The sequence below is a fragment of the Achroia grisella genome, unplaced genomic scaffold (genome assembly GCF_030625045.1).
Source record: "Achroia grisella isolate CSIRO2021 unplaced genomic scaffold, CSIRO_AGI_Agris_v1 utg856, whole genome shotgun sequence".
Taxonomy (NCBI): Eukaryota; Metazoa; Arthropoda; class Insecta; order Lepidoptera; family Pyralidae; genus Achroia; species Achroia grisella.
In genome coordinates this window covers 2,309,762-2,325,553 of record NW_026713045.1, presented here as the reverse complement: position 1 = coordinate 2,325,553, position 15,792 = coordinate 2,309,762, and the positions used below count along the sequence as shown (strand labels likewise).

General features: G+C 32.7%; 2 protein-coding genes and 1 long non-coding RNA gene across 4 annotated transcripts in view; 2 read left to right on the top strand and 1 right to left on the bottom strand.

The window, feature by feature from the left end:
* Nucleotides 1-1,990, top strand: part of LOC131852617 (uncharacterized) — a 199,061-nt gene extending 197,071 nt beyond the window's left edge. Inside the window, exon 3 of the long non-coding RNA XR_009357947.1 lies at nucleotides 1,816-1,990. This is a non-coding gene — a long non-coding RNA (uncharacterized LOC131852617). The remainder of the gene's footprint in view (nucleotides 1-1,815) is intronic.
* Nucleotides 1,991-4,987: 2,997 nt separating this feature from the next.
* Nucleotides 4,988-8,144, bottom strand: LOC131852695 (uncharacterized). Its single transcript, XM_059203409.1, has 4 exons — nucleotides 7,766-8,144; nucleotides 7,403-7,567; nucleotides 6,263-6,392; nucleotides 4,988-5,506 (listed from the first exon to the last, which is right to left on the bottom strand). Exons 1-4 carry the CDS (start codon nucleotides 7,850-7,852, stop codon nucleotides 5,376-5,378), a joined length of 513 nt encoding a protein of 170 aa, XP_059059392.1. The 5' UTR covers nucleotides 7,853-8,144; the 3' UTR covers nucleotides 4,988-5,375.
* A 3,443-nt stretch (nucleotides 8,145-11,587) lies between these two features.
* Nucleotides 11,588-15,780, top strand: LOC131852582 (protein l(2)37Cc). 2 transcript variants are annotated; one of them, XM_059203254.1, is made up of 5 exons: nucleotides 11,588-11,717; nucleotides 13,098-13,187; nucleotides 13,439-13,600; nucleotides 14,319-14,500; nucleotides 15,188-15,780. In XM_059203254.1, exons 2-5 carry the CDS (start codon nucleotides 13,100-13,102, stop codon nucleotides 15,578-15,580), a joined length of 825 nt encoding a protein of 274 aa, XP_059059237.1. In that variant the 5' UTR covers nucleotides 11,588-11,717; nucleotides 13,098-13,099; the 3' UTR covers nucleotides 15,581-15,780. The 2 variants fall into 2 exon arrangements, with proteins under 2 accessions (XP_059059237.1, XP_059059238.1); XM_059203255.1 differs by having other exon boundaries at nucleotides 11,588-11,779.
* The last annotated feature ends 12 nt before the right edge of the window (nucleotides 15,781-15,792 follow it).

Here is a 15,792-nt window from a genome sequence, read left to right as displayed (position 1 = left end):
CATCTGTAAAATGATGTGTCTTACTATATTTTGGCCAATTGTCGCGTTGTTATATTAACTGTAAGCTGGAACATGCTGCGATAGAACTTTGATGGCTAAAAAGTAATAATAATTCCCTAAACTTTCCAAAAATATATAACCTTTTTTTTTAAAGATGACTACCCTTGCCTCATATATTACTTTTACAACGAAGTTCAACTCTTATTAAGCTAAAAAGCGTAGTGTATGTGTTACATACACTGAGCTTTTTAGCTTTATTAATTTCTATACAGTAATAGTAAAAAGTTAATACATAGTGACATATTTAAATGGTAAAAATATTGTATTGGGCGTAGATCGCGTGCTTATTGCGTAGACAGTGGGCCGACATATGGGCATGACCGCTCACTGTCAGGTGTTCTTCGAGTCACCTGTCAATACTATGTGTGGACTTCGGATCAAAAAGCGCTTCGTTGTGGCGCGCTCATTTTTTCCAATCATTATGTGTTTATATATAAGATATGTATAGGTTGTAAAGTACATACAACCTCAAAACTAAAGAGCGTAGGGTGTATACCTTACGCTCTTCAGTTTTGAGGTTGTGTCATTTGTATAAATGACATGGAAAGGACCATAACTTAAGAGGGCACAGTGAAGTGACGATTTAGAAGATTGATATCGTAATAATAATGTATCTTAACGACTGTTTTTCTAAATGGGGTAATCAAAGGCATTATCAATTGTCGATGTGGATGCATTGACCACGCATCACTTGATATGCTTACATTTCGCTGGGTACCTACATTTTAATTCAACACATGTAGAAGGATTCGAGCCTAACGCCGCGCTCGTTTCGGATTTATTTAGTTTGTTATCAAAGTTTCAGTCCCCGGAGATTCATTTAGAAATTGAATTTTTGTGCTGGCTACATTTAAAACTACGATTGGTAATGTAGCTCTGGAGCTCTAGGTAACAGACTAACCAACAACTAGACCATGACGAAAGTTTGAGATCGTGTAGAGGAAATAGTTTCAGTTATATTTTGTCTAAGCTCGATTCAGAAAGATTACAGAATTGACGACTGACTGAGGGACTTCCTATATAAAGGAAAGCACTCTACAAACTACTTGCTATTAATTATCGAGTATCTTTATAATAGTAACTATATTACCTACTTGTTAATATCCTTGTTACACAACCACCGGTGGAAGCATATTTCTAAAAACGTCCGACATAAGTCTAGCGAATAGTTCATCACCCTTACTTACCTATTTCAAAATCGCGTGAGCACGAGATAACCACCAAGTATACAACGTCCAATCCAATTGTAGCTATGAACGAATTCATTTAACAGAACTCATCTTACAGACGACGGGTGACGGGACGTGGAGTTCGTATCTAGGAACTCAGTGGAAGTGTCAATTTTACTTAAATAACAACATTTTAACCTCAATAATTACTCAACTGCAGAACCTGATTGCATATTCGATACTATCAAACTAATGTGCTGTATGTTGCCTGTTCTTAAAATAATAAACAAAAATATAATTTGATTTAATGATTGATAGATAATAGTTTTTTTCTGATAGAGTTTCATCAGCATTTTCACGTAGTATCAAAATGTAAAAAAAGATCTACAGTATCATTATGATTTATAGGTAGACAGGTTATAATTGATAATAAAAGTAATAGGTACAATTGACCACATGAAGCATATGGTACGGTCTATCTGAAACTGTATCTAAAAAATACGCGTATACGAAATATATATCTGCAAGCAAATATTTAAATCTCGTTTTATAAATTAATGATTATCTAATTTCTATTCTATTCCAGAATCCTTAAATCATTGGAGGCAACGTCGTCGACGCGTGCCCGGAAGCGTCACGGCCGCGTGAAGACCGGAAATGGGCAGGATGACCGGATCCTATCTCCGTTGCCTACCTGCCGCCATGTTGTGACGTCACCCCGCCTCTCCACACTATCTGATTGTGTATTGTAGATTTCCAAATCGTCGAAATGTATTGCTTTTGTATTAAATATATTGCTATACGAAATTTTGTGCAATTATTAATAAAACTTACTAGACGATATCGCAATGAACTAAACCCATTAGTTAATTACGATATTGTTATTTAGTAATTTTACTGCAAGGATTAGACTACGGTTACTGTAGCCATGAATTAAATAACTCTACAAACTACGTGGATACGATCCTGAAATTGACTACTAAACCGCTGAATCCAGTCCTAGTGAGAAATGCTACCATACTTAAATTTTCTGAAGCCGGAGCATCCACTGGTTATCATTGCGGGAGTATATAATTGTTGGCAATTTCACGTCTCTATTCAACCATGAATAGCAACCATTAGGCTCAGCACTCGACGCCCCTCCCAGCTAATAAGAGCATTTTACTTTACAGGACTCCTTGGTGCCATTTTTAATGCTCACTACTCTCAAAAAAAGCGGCAACGCTATTTTAATTGCCAAGAGAACAATGTTCTAGTATTCGAAGTATTGCTGCATAATGGTGGTCATTATATCATTGAATTATTAAAATTTATCAATAACACCGTTTAGTAGTAGTGGTAGTAGTTTAGTCTAGTTCTAAGAATGTGTATGTCAAAAATGTCTACAGGAGAACAAAATAAACGTAAATTAAGGGTTAGGTTACATATGAGATATACCTATAGGTACGCATATTTGGAAGAATATTTAAAGTCAACCTTGCCTCTAATTATTTACCTTGTTTCTGATTGGCTGTAAACATGACATGTATGCCATGTCATATTTACGAATTGTATAAAAATGTTGAAAATGCCAATTACATAACTTACGCACAGTTACAACTCTAAAAACAATTGCTTAACACGTACTTTTCTCAAAACATCTTTTGAAGTTTAGGACATTTATTACTTGCTAGCTTTTCCCGCGGTTTTACCCGCGTTAAATTTCAATATAAAATATAGCCTATTTGTTATTCTGATACATAAGCTATATTACAGTAAAATTTCATCAAAATCCGTGTATATAGGTAGTATTGAGTGGTTGATAACATTTGGCTTAATTACTCAAATTAAATTAAGTAAACTAACGGCCTTCACAGCAACTTCACAGGCGGGCAACCCAAAGAAGTAACCGCCCATCGCGTTTGCGGTTTTCAGGCTTTTCTCATTCGAATACCAACTGGCGTTTAAATGTCGATACCAACATATTATTTACCGTAAAACATAGCAAATTACAGTAATGACGCTTTTATAAGAATATGTTGAGACTAGGTCGAGTACGAAGTACTAGCGTATAATTTGCCATAAGGTCTTTAAATCGAATATATATAATTAGTAGGTCATTTAGGTACGGTGTATCAACGATATACTTTTAGTTACTTTTTTATATTATATAACTGTGTGGTAATTATCGTGTATCTAATGACACAGTTATTTTCATATTGTCTTTAGCAGATTTTCTCTCTAATCTACAAATCTTACAACAATTTACGAATTATATATATCTTATTACAAATCAAACCAAAACGAACCACACTAAACAAACTCTGTTTATAATACGAGTTTTAAAGAATAACTGAAAACGTTGTCATATTAACCATATGAAATAGTAAAACAGGTATTGCTAGCAGTTTACCCACCATTCTTTTTGTAAGTAGGTACCTATAATATATAATATAAATAACCCTGAATAACCACACGGCGCTATCAGTCCCAAGCAAAGCTCATCTTGTGTTATGTTTAGGTACTACTAGAGAACTGATATGTAAATATAGATACATATATTTTTTTGTAAAGACATACCTACATAATATACCCAGACCTTAATAAGAGATACAAATAATGATACTCATGAATACAAATATTTGCGCCTGGCGAGAAATCGAACCAGTGACCACTGAAAGTAAGGCGATGTGTTTAACCGCTAGACCACCGAGGCTGTCAATACCTAGACATTATTAGTTATAGATGATTACATGACAAGTGTTTTTTTATGTGACGATTATTAAACCCGTAATTAAATAAGGTACTTAGTTTCTCCACCACTACGACATTTTTGCGCTCAGAACCTCGCCCCCTTAGTAAATAAGAACACTAGCATAGCTTATCACATAATGTAGTCACCATTGGCAAATATCGAAGAAGGTAGGACAATGGTTAATTTGCCAATTACAAAAATCGTTACCATTAAAGTAACTGCTTCTTTTGTCTGTCATACATATTCCAATTTCATAATATTGCAATGAGTATCCCTGACAATAGCCCGGTCGGAGTAAGTCACGACTCTGTATCTGGGGGGCATCCACCTGGGTTCCCGCACGTGAAAATGTGAAAATATTCCATACATTTTAATAATTCAGAGTCATTACCAGACACGGGCGGACCCACGTGCATTCAAAGAAGTGGGTAGCTGTTACAAAGTAGCAAATCCTGACATTGATCAAAATAACCTCCCGTTATGGAATGAAAATTATCACTTTGTCGTTGAAGGTAGAATTTCGTGCCTCGCGGCTCATACGCGTTGCCGCAGAATTGTAAATATTCTTTATTGCACGGATAACACAATGATACTATAATTTAGAGACAATGAGCAAAGGTGGACTTATACCTAGTAGAGATCTCTTCCAGTCAACCTAAAACAGTGGCATAGGTGATACTGAGTGGATAATAACTAGTGTGGTGGTGGTCTAAAAAAATATGTCGGACAGTTTTGCCCATGTAGTTTATTTTATTATCTATTTGTATTACCAGTACCTATCTGTCATATACGGCTAGAGTAAAGCTCGACATTATCTCCGGTTCAGAGCATCAGCTTCTGGACAAAAAGTTCTTTAATTTGCTCACCCAATTGTACAAATGGCTATATATGAACGTACTCTGATTGTGACGCTATGAAACGAATTCTAAAATTCGAGAACCAATTCCAGGCTGACAGGTAGAAATTGTAAACGTACAAAAATAGCTTAAAAACTAAAATAAAATAAAAACCACACTTCGTTTGAACATTATAATGCACTATTTACATTGTGTTAATAATTTAATGATATATTACATATATTAAACATGTATACGCTTATCTAATTAAAGTAGGAAATGTCCTAGTTAGTTAGTCCTAATGTTAGTAATGACTAACATTACTGGTGCAGCAGTAAATTGCATTGCATCAATTCATGTATGTTCCTTCTTGCTTACTGCATTATTATCATCACAACAGTCAATTATCGCCCTACTGGGCACGAATATTTCTACTTCATTTCATTTCATGTGCATGTCTAATGGTTATCTTTTCTCTATTAAACAGTTCAACGAATCGTAATGAAATTTTACTCAAATATACCTATTGTAGTCTCAAAAAAAGACACGATGTTGCTAGTTGTTCCTAAATAAAACTTATAGCAATGTATCTCTATCAGGAACGTCGACGATGTCATTGTGTCTCGCACTCTCTAAGTCAGTTTTAGCTTGTTCTTCCATCTTAACAATTTCGCTTCTTACCAACACGATGACATAACATTGCATTGCTAGATGGAACAAATAAAAATTAAATTATTATTTATCTATGGATGGTATACGACAGTATTGATATATGTCAGCAGATTACATAACGTTTTAATGTATCTAAATGTACAAAAAGTTTTTGAAAGTAATTACTTTTTTAGAAGTCGGTTCCAAAATGAATAAGTTACTGAAGATATCGTAACAAGGACACATTAACATTTATTTTAGTCGTTACAATAGATGAGCAAATTAAATCACATGATCATGTTGCCACCAAGAAGTGACGTCAAATAACACCTACTATTTTTACCAAAATTTTAGCGCTGTAAATTTCCATAAACGTGTCATTAAATTGTAAAGAAAAATGAAAACTTACGATGTCGAAAGAAAATTTCACCTTTACGTGACCATGGAATATTTTTTCTCCAAACAATATCAACAAAGTTATACATTTCTAAGGACATGTCACAAGAAACTATATATAGAACCACGGAACCCGGTAAAGGTGAAGCCGAAAAAATCAGTTTGTTTATAGATACGTAACCTACCAAGGGGAAGGACGATATTCACAGTAATTTGTCCATTATCACCAATGGGGCACACCTTTAGTCGTCCTTCACGAAACCATCTATGTTATATCTAATTCGCAATGACGGGTTAACTGACCTTCACGTTCATTCTATCATCCTCCACTGGCCACCAATATGCCATCGGGTGCACTATTATCATTCATACAAAAACCTATGTATTTATAATATGTGGTATTTTATTATATTTACCAATAGCGGCTAATGTAACACAAGCCTCCAAAGTTTGCAGTCTTGATAACAAAATGAACGTTGGCACCAACGTAGCTAAAACTGTAGCTACGCCGTAAAAGTTGTACAATCTGAACATGGATATGTCTTGCTAAAATTAAAAAAAAAATTGTTATTTTAACTTCTTGAATCTCATTACCTGCCTAAGGTAATGAGGTAGATGACTACTATAGCTCGAAGAACAAAAACATAAACAATGGGTAACAGTAGATAAACCTCAAGTCGGTAGTAAGTAATGAGTAATTCAATTGAGTTTCTTGCCAGTTCTTCTAAATTGGATCTATATACTAAACTGGACGGTAGGGAAAAAAAATATAATATAACAATCGCCTACGGCGATTTACCAGCCTCGGTTGTTTAGCAGCTAGCTTTTCCGTCATGGTTTGCAAATGCTATAATACACATCTGCCGTAATCGTCTGGCCAGATTTAAGGAAACTGAAGTGAACAACAGCAGCACTAGTCCACCAAACGCTCACCAGTAACTTTTTTTTGTGTTATTTCAAATAGTTTGAATTTTAGATTGACGTTTAAGTTTTTCATATTGCAAAGAAAAAACCAAAGATAGAAAAACATATTAGTTACTGTTTTCGCATTAGTAAAAAGCTGTATAAATTTGAAATTGGAATTCCTAACCAAAGAGAGATATTTGAGATCAAAGTGGCCTGTACGACAAAACGCCAATTTCATATATAAGGATAGGTCCTATAGATAGTAGGACTATTATGTAATTAGAATGGTAACTCCATGATAGTCAGCGGTAACTGTCGCCAGATACATGAATGAAAACATGTGTCTCAAGACAAACGTCCCGTAGTACTGCTACGGGCATCAGAAATGCATGAAACACCCGTGTTACTCATGCGTTACCATTGCCAGAGAATTACAATGTCGTCACTTATCCAGTAATTTCACTAATCACACCTTACAACCTAAACAGCTTACGAAGCAAGATGCTTGGGTACTGGAATACATTAATTACACTAAAGTTTTCCATTCAGATGGCTTTTTACATTTTACCTCAGATATATCCTTTACCAGAGCTTATGTAACGTACATTTATTTATCTTGCTTAGATTAATCATACAGTATATAAAATTACCTGACAACCTGCTACAAGGAGCAACATGTTAAGTATAACTCCCATTCCCAGTATACTGAAGAGTACCGTCGAAGTCACCACCTCGAATGAGGAACCATGGGTTATAGTTAATTTTCGCAGTTCGGTTGTAACAACTAGACACGCTGCCGCAAATAATGTGAGAATCTAAAAACGTAATGAACTAAATATTAGTTATTAGCAAATAAAAAAAACAGATTCTCTACGTATACTACCTGAAAATCATAACTTGATCTGGCGTGACTCTATTTTCATCCTGTCATCTTCCACTGGTGTAAAGCGTGATACATAAGCTCAAACAAGCCTAATTTTAAACTAACAATACACTATTTAAAAAATACTTACGATATTAATACATCCAAACGTTATAATTCCTTTTCGCAACGGTAAACAAAAACAGCATCTATTCACTTCAGGTACCTTTATGGACATACTGATTTTTTTTATCACTTGGTCCTTGTTTTAATTATTAATACTTCAGTAACATATGTTACAACTCCGTAAGTACATAATAATGACAGACTTCGTAATAAATAATGACAGTTGATGCAAATAATAGTATTTGTGTTAAGCTTTTATCAAGTCACCAATAATAAGTATATAAAATGAAAGAGTAAGTTGGTCTTTTTATAACTATATTTTTGACGGTTTTGATCGTAAGTAACGTTTAGCACAGAAAATCAACTTCTTTATTTATTTATGATTTATGTGTAAGTTGGTTCTTCTAACAGCAGTGGGTTCAGTCATAATATTATATCTGTCTGTATATCACAACACTATAACAAGTCCAATATATAGAAGTGCATTGTACAAAAATAAGAAATAAGTATATTGTCAATTAATAATAACCACGGATTATTTCTTTAAATTTTCATCAAATGTTTTAGTTAACATAGGAAGACGTCATAGATTAATAACAACTAAAATTGAAAAAATATATTTTACTCATACGCAATTAAATAACTCCAGGCAATAAATTAACAAACCTCTATTAAACGATTTTTTTTAAAAGTTGAAATAATTTTGCGAGAGAAAAACAAAGCCTCCCAGAATATCATAAAATAAAATACTTATGATAAATTGTGTATCATATTAGTGGTAGTATAAGAACTTATTGCAATTAGTAAGTATTACTTTTAACAATCTACTAAACATATTTTTTTTTATTAAAACAAATATAGTACGAATAAACCCAAACCAACTTGATAGTGCAGCATTAATCTTTACTTAAAAACATTTACTAGATAACGTATTATGTAGTAGGTAGTTTATTGACACGTTTGGTAAACAATAATTTCAATGGTATATAGTACATTCACACTGTTTACTTCATTAATTATGACGAATTTTATTATTAATAAGAACATTGTATTAAATTATTTTCTAATTACGCAAACTGAGAGATATAAAAAATATCATTCAGTATTATGATGCAGCATGTATTTGTGTTATTGTGGATGTCAGGTACGTTATGTCCTTGTCAATTCTACATTAATGATATGATATAAAAATAAAAATCTCTTTATTGTTCCCCTGATATAAAGTAAATAAAAATTACATAAATTAATATGTACTTTTACTAAATATGTATAAAAACATCGTAATTATAATACAGAGGTAACAATGGGTAGGTTTATCGAAATAGCTAAATAAAGCGATTTCTTCCAGGCAACATTACGATGGACAGTAGTGATTAGACCGAGTCTGGTCAAGGCATTACAATAATTAGTTAATATAAATCAAATAGTTATTTGTTGTGTTAACTGGGTTAATAACCTAATTTTTATATTAGAAATATAATATAAACATTAGTTACTTTTATATTATATTTTTGTTAATTAAAAATGTTGCATATGCTATATCTACATATCTAACTGGATCGCATATATCTACTGTAAGGTTTCATGATGGAGCGAGAAAAATTATATAGGTAATTATAGAAATGCTATAAAATAACAAAGCAATTGAGAATCAATACTTGTCTGTTAGATGTTAATCAAGATATTTCAGAAAGTCGCCATAAATGCACGTATATAACATTATTTTCAAAACGCGAATATAAAATACTTCACTTAAATAATTTATATTTAGTATACGGGTATACTTACATTTAAATAAGTACATACTTATTTTTAAAATATAAGTGCAAAGTAAATCGCAGAAGTTTATACTATTTATACAGATTTACACAATGCAAACGAACCTCACATGTTGTTTCAATTGTTTCACTTTGTCAAACGTTTATTCAATAAAATATCATTAGCTACCTCTCAACTGCAAGTCTAGTTTACGAGTTAATGATTCGCTTATTGGCAGTTATTGCATAATTGAGCCACACAGTGCGAGCCTCGACAGAGTCATAGCGATTATCCCCCTCATTGTTTGTTTATTTTTCATCCAATTACCATCTGTTTCCCGCTAACATAAACCAGTTAAGTACTTTTGTTGATGGTTTAACTAATAGATGAGAGTAGACATCTATACTTACCCTAGGGAGAATTATGTGAGTTTACCTAGGTCTAAATAACTAAGTATACTACATGTTTGATCACTGATATGAAAATTTACCTACCAGTTGTGTTTTTTTCCAATTCAGAATTGAAATAGTTAACCGAACTGGACGGTATGGATAGTGATAAATAAAACTATAACGTTCAGAAGTAGCCTAAAGTACATAAAATACAGAACGTATGGAATAATGATTATCACTTTCGAGAGGTAAATTCACTATGAACACCGATGTAACTAATTAAATTTAAGGAGGTAGTATATACCTATATACAATTATAAAATAGAATATAATTCAAATAAACTTAATTTAAGCATTTCGAATAGTCATAGTTATCATTCTGTTAATCTACCGCTCATTTGGAAAACTGTCTCATCACAAGATGAAAACTTGCGTGTTGCTCTTTTAAATAATCACTGTAACTTTACATTTCCAATTCCAAACGTGCGAATACAAACCACCAACTAGCACTAATTTATTAGGGTCAGATAATAAATACACAATACGATTAAAACAGTCGTAGTGATTAGAGCAGACCAGTCCCTACAACACTAGTTCACGAGTATGACGTATGAGCCAGCCATCACAGCGTTCGACCATATTTTATATTGCCCAATAACACTATAATATAATAAATTATTCCCGTGAAATTAGATATTGGAACTTTTATTATAAACTGTAGGTAGGGGACGAAGCGGTGTGTAAAAATTCACTACACGCGGGAACTTAAGGGTACCTATAAGGCGTACTTAACGTACCTTCGTCAAACTTGTATAGTCCAATCCAGACTCTACAAGCCAATCCAGAGCGCTGTTAAAGAACAATGCGCACACAGGGACAGGCAGAGGAAGACTTCCGGATGAAAGAGAGAAACGGAGATACAGAACAAGTTTGTATAACAGTAATAACAGACGATACCTATTTTCGTCTTGGAATAATTTTACACTCACGAACACAGACCACACGAAAGTCTGTTCTTAGGATATTTAATTAACAGTAACAAACGACGGCGGGCGTATATTTTCATTTTTCTTCTGTTTTATTTAAAAGATTGTTCATGTTATTAGCGGCCAGGTATAGTTTTTCAGAGCTCCAGTGCGTATCTCTACTGAAATATTCAGTCCATATGTGACCGATAAATTATGAATGTACATGAAGCCTATTAGTGTCATGATTTTTTAATGTAGGTAGATATAGGTAATTTGAATGGTAAACAAGCTAGCGACCCGCCACGGAAACTATGGCAAGTCTCCCTAGATGATATTTATCTCCTACATTGTGGCCAATTCGTAAGGAATATTCACGATAAGGCTAATAATTCAAAATTGGATCCGGAGCCACTCTCACTAAGCCACAGCGTTATATATGGGGGCTTACAGTTATTATATATCGATATATTAATATTATTATGTTTATGCCCCGCATATCATGTCGTCTCCACATCTAAATACTACAGAAAATCTTTACCTTACAACGTAAGTAAGTATCAACTTGGTCACTAAGTTCACAACTCATTTAGACGACTCAATGTTATACTTAATCATAAATATGATGGTATACTATTTTATATTACTGAACTGCCAGTGTAAAATCTAATTTAGCTTCCAGAGCCGTAAAACGCAAGAGACCATGCGTGAGCCTAAGCTGTATACATTGACGGAATATTAAAAAAAAAACATTTCTACACTCGTCAATATTCAAGAATTGCATTCTATTTTCTTTTCTATCCAGTGATTAAATAATATCTATTTCTGAAGTAAAAATAACTAATTCTTATAACGTGTTAAGGTAAATTTAAACAATAATTCATCATTAAATTCTATGTAGTACTCATTCCTTTACATTTTGAGGTTAGTTTTCCTATCATGTGAATTCGGAATTTGATTTATTAATGTTTTACGTAATATTTTAATTTGTTTTGAATAGTCAGTGGTAAATTTTGTAATTTTATTGCCTCTGCAGTCTACATACTGTATGTTACTATGCATAAACTACTTACAACTTATTACATCAAAATTGTGTCCCATTGCTTCATTGCAGTGAATGATTAAAATCGACATATATACACATATATTTCATTTATTCCTGAATGATATTAAATGCCAGAATTTATCTGAATGACCTGAATTGATCTCCATACCCTGAACTTTTAATGATCCTGCAGTGTTATCTTATAACAGCAAATAATACTAAAGGTTAGGTTATTTTCATTAAATCATATACAGTTTCTTCAAACAGGGCTTGTTTCCACCAACTCTGTCTAAATTTATCAAGAGTCTTGTGGAAGATGATTTTGTGATCCATCAACTTAAGAAGAAGGGGTGTAGTTGAATGTAAAGTGTATTTAGTACTAACATGGGTTTTAACATTTATATAAAGGGACTAACATGGGTATGTTAGTCCATTTATATAAAAGTACAGAATAAATAATCTGGTCACAAAAACTAATATATGTGTTTGTATAATTCTAAATTTTAAATACAATGCCAAATGAATTTCAGAACCTATTCTTGACTAAATCTACATTATGGCTCAGTAGAATTTAAATTTTGATATAATGATAAAATTATAAAGAACTATTAAGGCTTTAAATGCTAAAGATATGGTATATAGGTGATTCTAGTGGTCTTTAGTCTATATCTTTCTCATTATCACTATTCAACCCGCCTGATGGTGGCTGGAACTGGCCTGGTGGTTTGATGTGCACACATACATGTACATGTATATGGCAGCATTCATTATTTCCTTATACAAATTAGCACAATAGCGTTTTTAGAATTTGTCTAAGTTGTTAAAAAGTGTATGATATTTATATGACTATAGATTATTTCATTAAGTTAGAATATTTTATTAAGTCTATTCAATCAGGGGTTTTGGGATTGTTAGTAATGTGAACTAATAACCCCATATATAGCAATGTACTATGTCAGGTTGACCTTCTTATGGTTCCCCCTGGACACCAACATCATAAATTCCTGTTGGAATTGGCTTGACAGATTAAGTGACCTGACCTCATTCTCCTCATATCATCCTCCATTAATACCCCCCACAGTGTAAACTGTTAGCACAGACGGGAGCACAATTCTATTATTAAAAAGAAACAATTTTTTATAAATATCTCTATGACATGAATTTTTTAAATGAATTGTTAATAATTGTACCTTCCAGAAATGGCTGCACAACTTTTCAACCGCATTGGGCAAGTTGGCCTGGGAGTAGCACTAGTTGGTGGTGTTGTAAATTCTGCTCTGTACAATGGTAATATTACATATAAGGAACATTAATGTCTGATTTTAATATTTTCTACAACAGTGCATTGTTTATTATTTCCAATTTATTACTCTTACTTACTAGACCAAATAAATTTAATAACAAATATATAAGACAAATAATCAACAGAAAACAGATAATCAAATAAATCTCTTAGCTTTTACAGGAATACATTTAAAACATAATTAATATTAAATATCCATTACTTTTGTTAATATCCTTCTCATTTATACTTTCAGTTGATGGTGGTCACAGAGCTGTAATATTTGACAGATTTGCTGGTGTCAAAAATTTGGTAGTTGGTGAAGGCACTCACTTCTTTGTCCCATGGGTGCAGAAACCTATAATTTTTGATATTAGATCCAGACCAAGAAATGTGCCTACTGTTACTGGAAGCAAAGGTATAACTATTTTTACCTGAATATGATCAAACAAAAGGGAGGTTTTACTACATATATATACATATGTTTATCTGTTTCATCATAACTTCAAATTTAGAAATTTAATCATCCACTGGTTATAAGTTATGTGACACTCACATTTAATTGAATAGGGCACCCGTTTTGACTGGCTTGTAGCTACCGTTACTACTACTTTACCTTTAGAGCAAAGTCCATCACATTATACAAGTAGATAACACCATATAGCCATCAATATAATATAACACGGTATATTGCTATGGCCAAAACTTTCAGATGAGAATATTTTCTTGTTTCATAATTTTGTATTGTACTTTTTCAATCTATTCAGCATCACACCCAATGAGTTACTAAAATTTTAATTCTTTGTAGTTTATTTGTAGGTATATACATTTTGTTCATGTTTATGAGTTATGTGAATGTGTTATGCCAATATATTATTATAAAAAGATAGTTCGTAGTAAAAAAAGGCATATTCATGTATTCATAATTGTGACAAAAAACTGTACTTAAGGGATTTTATATTAAAGGGGTAATGATGTTAGGGATATATAACAACTGTATATCTGTTTTAGAATACAGAGAATAGATCCTTGTGCTGATTTGATATGCATAACTGGGCAGATACTTTCTTAATTGCTTCATGTAATTAATTTAAATTATAACAACTTCTTTTAACATCATTGCCTTAACTTTCCAGATCTACAAAATGTGAATATCACCCTTCGTATCCTATTCAGACCAGTGCCAGATCAGCTACCAAAAATTTATACCATTCTTGGTATAGACTATGATGAAAGAGTACTACCATCTATTACATCTGAAGTCCTCAAAGCAGTTGTTGCACAGTTTGATGCTGGAGAACTTATTACACAGAGAGAGGTGATCATAGAACATTTTATATTTTAATGTTTTACATTTTTAAAAATAATTATCATTCTTCTTTATCTTAAATGGCCAGACTCAATTTTAATTAATGATTGTGCATTATGGGCAGAAACCTAAGTTATTGCATATTTGTATGTAATTGGAAATGGCAAACAAGCTGAGGATGGCCCTGATGATAAGTGAATATTAACATAATGGTGACGGTGATAACCACTCGTACATTGCCATTTCGAAGGAAGGCGACATAAGAGGCATGACATTTTCTGTAATTTATTGTTTATTTTTAAGTCATTATCCTGTAATTTATTATTTAATTATTTTTCATTTTGTTATCTCACACTTAAACTGAAACACAGCTTACAAAATGCACCTTTAACTAATAATATAATGTGTTTGTTTTTTTCCACTTTCACATATTACCAACTAAACAAATCATGAATTTAGTAATAGGAATGTAGTAGGACCTCAGCTTAATTTTACATATACATCTATGGTAAAATAAAAAGAGAGACGGTGGAAACTAGCTTATAATAAATGTAGTAAATTTTTGTAAATAATTTCAAAATTATAGAATTTATACTCACCTGGGACCTGCTAAGCCAATTTATGTCTTCGATTCCTAATTTGTTTTATGCCAAAGTATTGCTAGACATATTTACATATATAAAATTACATTTACAGGTAGTATCACAAAAGGTCAATGAGAGCTTAACCGAAAGAGCAGGGCAGTTTGGTTTGATTCTGGATGACATTTCTATCACACATCTAACTTTTGGCAAGGAGTTCACTCAGGCAGTAGAACTCAAACAAGTAGCACAACAGGAAGCTGAAAAAGCGAGATTCCTAGTAGAAAAGGCAGAACAACAAAAAAAGGCTGCCGTCATTGCGGCAGAGGGTGACGCACAAGCAGCCGTGCTTTTAGCAAAGTCTTTCGGAAACGCTGGCGAAGGTCTTGTAGAACTCCGACGTATCGAAGCCGCAGAAGACATTGCATACCAACTATCAAAATCACGTAATGTTACTTACTTACCTCAAGGACAAAATGTTTTGTTGAATCTTCCTACGCAAAATTAAAGGGATAATTATATTTATAACAATGTATATTAAGGTTCATTGTGGTGGATTCTGTACAACTGCATTTGTATTTTATTTACGCATAATGTTTATTATTAAATAGTGTAATAAGTTTATAAAGACTCCACCTATAAAAAGGATAGTGTTGAATTAGTTGTATATTAAAAATATAGTACCTACATAAAATTTTGTTGGAATTATATGGCATTTAA